This window comes from Oculina patagonica, chromosome 2 (assembly GCF_052425735.1).
Source record: "Oculina patagonica isolate OP01 chromosome 2, crgOcupat, whole genome shotgun sequence".
Taxonomy (NCBI): Eukaryota; Metazoa; Cnidaria; class Anthozoa; order Scleractinia; family Oculinidae; genus Oculina; species Oculina patagonica.
In genome coordinates, this window is record NC_135759.1 from 16,018,862 (window position 1) to 16,025,200 (window position 6,339).

The following is a 6,339-nucleotide window of genomic DNA, read 5'->3' on the forward strand; positions in this document are numbered from 1 at the left end:
TTTCTTGAGTACCCCCTGGGACAAACATACACAATGAGAAGGAAGGAAGATGCATGAAAACATTGTGGACGTTGGCATCGCTCAGAGTGACAACAACTGCGACAACAATAACAAAGGTTCGTACAGTAAATTTTACTTCGAGAGTTTGAAGCCCTTCTTTGCTATTTAGCTCTATCAAGAGAAAATAATTTATGCAGACCTTGCAGACCGAAGTAGTTTCTGGATACGGTCCGGTCTGATCTGAAATAGGGTAGGGGAAAATGCATATTTTTGTGAAATAAGGCTTGTTTCGAGCTCCCCACTGATCACAAACAAGAGAACAAATAAAGGGAATAATTTGAATTTCAACCTACGTTTGGGATCAGTAAACGCAATAGGCTTCTTTCGATATATTAAAATTCAGCTTGGTAGCGAGTCCTTGAGGACACAAACAAAAGAAATGAGTAAACGTGCTTGTAAAATTTCTTTTGTTTGTGTCCTTTAGGCCTCGCTACCAAGCTGAATTTTAATATATCGAAAGAAGCCTATTCGAGACTAGCTTTATAATACTGAGTACGGGATCCAGGAAGCGCGCCGCAAACCCCACTCAGATCCTTGGTAATTACCCCCCGGGTGAACTCGGTTTCCAGCCCTTTTATGCATTTTGTGAGTTCGCGTTCCTTCACCTGCCTCGTACCCAGACGCCTCTCTCTTTTTGAAACGGGCGTGCAAGGCACCAGTAGCCTCCCACTCAGTCGCATTAGAGGCGATCGCATTACACTTCTCCCCTTCGTGAGGAGGAGTGTTACACGATCGCCCCTAAGAACGACTGCGTGGGAGGCTAGGCACCAGGTACAGGTGGCTGTTCCTCGACGATTTACGTTTTCTTGCGTGACGAAGTCGCGTGACGCCAAACAGGGACACCAATCTCACCGGTCAGCGGAGTTTAAACATGGCGTCCTACACCGAAGTTAAGTGAAGTGATTTGTGCTGTATTATGTATTCAAGCGTTCCTCCACCAGAACAAGCTAATTCTGGAATTGAAAGTGATAGTGACAAAGAAAAGGAAGGTCCTCCACGTGGAATATCAGAAGAAACATGGCAGGTATTTACTGAAACTGCCCTTCCACCCGGGTCACTTTGCACAAAACCCGGCTAAGCTTTTTGGTTTTAGTGTATCAAAAACAACGAACCCAATACTCTGTTTATTAATCAGCAAATTTTTCTGAGTTTCTATGGATTTCTGGGTGAATGATAAATGCCGTGGATAGCAGCACATGTACTTTGATCTCCGGGCCCAACTCAGTATTTCTTCCAAACAAACAGAAAAAATAAAAATAATGGTAAAAATGTCTGGAGTCGCTTTTAATTATCATATCGAAATTAATATTTACCGGTATCTGAAATTTTATCATAAAAATAGTATTTTACTGCACGACACTCAAATTGGAGAATGAGTAAAACATGTAATTATTAGTCCCACTAATGTAAGTAATTGCTTTCAAATTTGTTTTTGCATTCCCATTGTTTTGAATCTGCAAAATTGTATTTTTTTTGCTAGAAATTTCAGCAATTGAGAGAACGTAGAATCAACTGCTGCAAAGTTTCAACAGAGAAGAGAATTAAAGACATCAAGAAGAAAGCAACAAAATCAGGTATTCCGAGTATTGTAAATAGTGACATTTGTACATGAAAAGCAAATTATAATTATTTATCGTAATTGACCATTTCCAAATAGGCCTAATCACGGTTTTCGAGGCAATCTTGACGAGTAGGCAAAGCGGGTAGAAATTATACAGTGTTTGTATGGGAGTCCGACAGCAAATATCTTTTACAAAAATTGAATTCTGGACAACTTATGAACCCGGGTAGGGGGGGGGGGGGGGGGGTGTGGGTACCCAAAAATTTTTGTATGGGGAGGCTCTGCCCCGAGCTTTTACTCCCTACCCTTTTAACAGAAACTCTACCCCTTTCATTGACATATTCTGTCATCAATAAAAGTTAAAAAGACCTCTTTGATGTAGCCAGATTTTGGTGGTCAGATTAAGAGTTCCACCCATTTGATGGTGATTTTGTTTCTCATTTTAAGTTTTGGATAATCTCAGAAGTGATGAGGACGTTGCAGTGCTTCGTGATGAAGGTTTGACCCAGCAAGGAGGCAATAAATGCAAACCAAACAAATCATCCCATCAACTAGAAAAGTAAGTTCAGGGAATATTGGGCATTTTCCATTTGACTAAAGATTGCGGTTCTGCAACAGGAGTGAATGGTACAGAAACTTCCTGGGAAAGTTTCCTGAAAATCTAAAAAGTGTTGAATTACCATTTAACCGAAAATTCTGGAAATTGAAGGATAAAAGTTGAATGGAACTACCGGTAACATTTCTGGGGGAAAATGTTTGGAAATTTGGGTCTACCTTGCGAGGCTGTAACCTCTCTTTCAGAAATTTTGGAAGAACCACCATTTTCTATTCAGCCCAAGTTCCTTCGGCCGTAAATCGAGCGAGGTGGGTGCCTAATAAAGCACCTAAAGTACAGGGGTTCCAATTTTTTTTTCTTTTGAAAGGACGTGTCCGACTAAGTCACCCAGGGCTCAAAATAATGGCCGGTCAAAGGACAATGTCCGGCCAAAATGACAATTTGTCCAGACAAAATTTTGGTTGGGCGGTCATTTTGACCGGTCACGTACACGGCTTTCAAATAAATAACACACACAAAAAAATTTATTCGCAGTATTTCTTGAAATTTTACAGTAAAATCATAAAATATCATAGCAGCAAGCTCTTGTAGTCACAAATTTGTAGAATACAGATAGGACGGTCACGCGGATTTGTTAGTGGTTTGCTTAAATAAAGACAGGAAACATCCACGTCTGTAAATACGCTAAACAGACAACAATGAACATGGCATCAATCAACGTCTGCTATTAATACTATTTAGTGTTCAGTAGTAAAGACCAGTAAAGTGCTTACAACCAAGATCGCCTCCACCCGTAAGTCGTTAAATAATGTAAAACTTGCAGAGTAACATAACATTACGGCTACTGAGCATTTTGTTTTATGTAGAGTAGAACGCAGAAGAAATGGAAATTAAGCGAACATAATAAAATGACACATTTAGCGATCAAAACATTTAAGCTCAAGCCTTATTAATACTCTTTAACAACAAGTGTTTTAGCTTATGAGGCGAAATTTTTGGCAGAATAGGCTATTGCTTCAAAGAAAATACTCAATATTTTGACCGGTCAAAAACGAGACATGACCGAGCAAAAATTGATTTGGCCGGTCAACATGACCGGTCAGTCTCCAAAAATTATTTTGAGCCCTGACCGGACAAAACAAATGTGAGGTCGGACATCATATCACAGTTATATGTACTGCTTGATATGTAAACCTGCTTATCTAATGCGTTGTCAACACAGAACATTGGTGTTTGTACTGGAAAGCAAAGAAAAAGTTTTTCGGACATTCTGTCGGACCACAGTTGGAATTTTATCGGACATTGGCAAATTGTGGTCGGCCAGTGTCCGATGTACGACTGGAATTTGCAGCCCTGAAAGTATGCTAAGAAACACTTGTCAATATATGTGACTCTACTGTAACTTTACTGTTTACTTATAACAATTGCTATTCAGTTATCAGTATTAATTCTTGCTAAACATATATTACCGGTATAAATAGTTGATTTTAAAATTAATGTTTCTCTATATAAATATGTAGAGATAAAGCCAGAAAAGGTTATGAAAAAAGGTGGAATGAGCTGCAACATTATTTTAATTCTGATTCACATCTAAAAGAAGCTGAGACATCTTCAGATTACAGCGGACCTACTGCCAAGGTACTAGTCTAAATTTCCTTTTACTCTTCACTGCTAACCTCTTGTACACATGTGCATACATTGATAGAACCAAGGGCAGGTTTGATGGCACTGTAAACCCCCAGCACCATTTTCTTCTTGGGCCCCTCTGCCACCCTTTTCATTAAATTAGTCTTAATTACTTAGGGCCACAAACTTAAGGTGTTTACTGCCAGTTAATCACAGTCACAAATAAAATGGTACAGGGGAGCTGGCAAAAACTTGAGTGATGGGCAGGAAATAAATGATTTTTGATGTTGGGGGTTTGAAATTAGGGTTTTTTTAGAAAGTATTTTATGGGGGCTTACAGTGTTGCTAGTTTATGTTTGTGTGGGATTTTTTTTTGAAAGACTTTGGAAAAGTCATCGAAGGGGGTGGAATGGGGGTCGGAGGAGTGGACACTATTTTATCCCAAGTACTTTTTTTTAGAGGGGTGGGGGTATAACTGTAAATCACACCTTCATTTTCACTTTGATTCCTATTCTATTTCACCATTTCATAAAACCCTCTATCATGGAGTGAAAGCTGTGTTGCCAGCCATGTCGTGATGAAAAAATTTATTCAGATAATTTGCTTTATTTGTTGTCCTTAGGATGTGATAGAAGAAAAGATGGAAGTTGCACTCAAAGAAAAGAGGTTTGAAGTGGCAGAGAAACTCAACAAACAGCTGATGCAGCATGACTTTGCAGTAAAGGTAGCCCAGGCTGTTGAATGTAGAGACTATGCAAAGAGAAAAGCTGCCGATGAGGAAAAGGCCAAGAAAAGAAAACGATCCAAACCCCATTGGGCATTTGAGCAGAAGGCTAGATGGGAAAGTAAAGGAAACATGTAGAAATTATCAAGATTAAGATCTATGTTTGAGACAAGTTCATGCAAAACTGGAATATTATTCAGCCTTCTTGAGACAAGGATCGCTTAAACCTTACTACGAAGATCCCAACCTGTATGCAGTGGAATTAACCTGGACATTGCAAATCTGCTGGAAGGGGAATACCATCACAGGTATTAAGAGGGTGGTTTTGGGTTTGTTGAGTTCTTACACCTGGTGAGCAACTGTTGGGGAGGAACAGACTCTCCTTACAACTGTTAACAAAGTCAGATACAGTACTTTAGATGGTGATAATTTCCACTGTAGAATTTTCCATGCTGATGTAAAAAACATTTTTTTAGATATTGTAAAATTGGTAAATGTACCAGTTGCCATCTTTTTGGGTACAGTGGATTAAGGACTGGTAACCAGTAAAAGATCATTGTTTTACCAGTTGTGTGAATGATTTTTGCTCTGTTACCACCTTATTAAGACAGATTAAAAACTATCAAGAGAACAATGACATTGTCTTCCATTGGCAATGTATTTTGGACTATGAATGACAATGAAAGATTTTTTTTCTGTATATGTTTTTTTTTGAAATAACAACACAATGCTAAAAATAATGAAAAGTATATTTATTTGATATACACATTGGTGCATTGCTTTGTGCCATTCAGCTCTGACTCTGTTCACTAGTGATCGAAAGCCCTGCTAGGAGTGTGAGTGTATGTTGCATGTGTGTGCTTGGTGGGAGGGGTAATGTCACTTGTTGGTGGGCCAAACTAGGAGGTCTCTACTGACAATATTAGCTACTTTGTCTGCGCACTAACTAGACAAGTTTAATATTCTTGAAGTTAAAGGCAGACTGCCATAAATAGTATATGGTATGATTATAGTCATTTAATTAATCCCTAAAAACATTATATAACATCTCGCACAGAATGAGAAGTTTTTGCACTATATTTATTAGTTTAAACAGCCATGTGTCACTCTTGTCAAAAATATTTACCTTGCATGTTTAGTAGAAAACATCTTTTAAGTCGTTATGTGATCATGTCATGCATGGTTTAGAACCTTTCTGAGGGGGTGAATAGGGGTATACATATGCGTCGATCTGTCACAATTAATGACCGAATCCGTCGATCCGTTTTAATTTAATGACCAAATCCGATTGAAGGATCCGAAAATCCGTTTAAAAATTGCTTTGAATCCGAAATCCGGGCCAAAATATAGTCAAAATCCGTCGATCCGTTTTCCTATTCACCCCCCTCCTTTCTATACATAACAATACAAGGGTCATTAACAGATACTAATCCTGGAGAAACAAATTCCTTGATGCCTTAAGCTGAACACAATAGGGAATTATTCAAAGAACAACAAACATTTCAAACAAAAACAATGGGTCTTTTATATTTCTCCCAAAAAACTTCATCAGTTTTCTATCCCTGAGTACCTTGCATGCGACATGTGATATTTCTGCTGAAGTATTTCGGTTGGAAAAAATTTCATAAAATAGTGATCTGCATGAGTGTGCCAAGTCACTATATTCTTTCTGCATTAGTTACAGGTTGTGCAATTCATTATCATGTTGTTTGTGTGTTGATATTGATATAAACCTCAGCTAATTTATAACCAATATTTATGCTCCTGAATAACAACATCACGTGCCATTTTATTTCTTTTGGGTGCATTCTA

At 38.4% G+C, this 6,339-nt stretch overlaps 1 protein-coding gene across 1 annotated transcript; it reads left to right on the plus strand.

Annotated features, from left to right (window-relative positions):
- Positions 1-862: 862 nt before the first annotated feature.
- LOC144643235 (protein FAM204A-like) lies at positions 863-5,216 on the plus strand. Its single transcript, XM_078502433.1, has 5 exons — positions 863-1,084; positions 1,541-1,634; positions 2,069-2,180; positions 3,698-3,815; positions 4,426-5,216. Exons 1-5 carry the CDS (start codon positions 977-979, stop codon positions 4,663-4,665), a joined length of 672 nt encoding a protein of 223 aa, XP_078358559.1. The 5' UTR covers positions 863-976; the 3' UTR covers positions 4,666-5,216.
- Positions 5,217-6,339: the final 1,123 nt, after the last annotated feature.

Bases quoted from the DNA above. Each gene is read 5' to 3' on its own strand.
- LOC144643235 (XM_078502433.1), top strand. From the start codon at position 977: ATGTATTCAAGCGTTCCTCCACCAGAACAAGCTAATTCTGGAATTGAA. The intron at 2,181-3,697 runs GTAAGTTCAGGG...ATAAATATGTAG, and splicing joins TCATCCCATCAACTAGAAAA to AGATAAAGCCAGAAAAGGTT. The intron at 3,816-4,425 runs GTACTAGTCTAA...TGTTGTCCTTAG, and splicing joins ACAGCGGACCTACTGCCAAG to GATGTGATAGAAGAAAAGAT.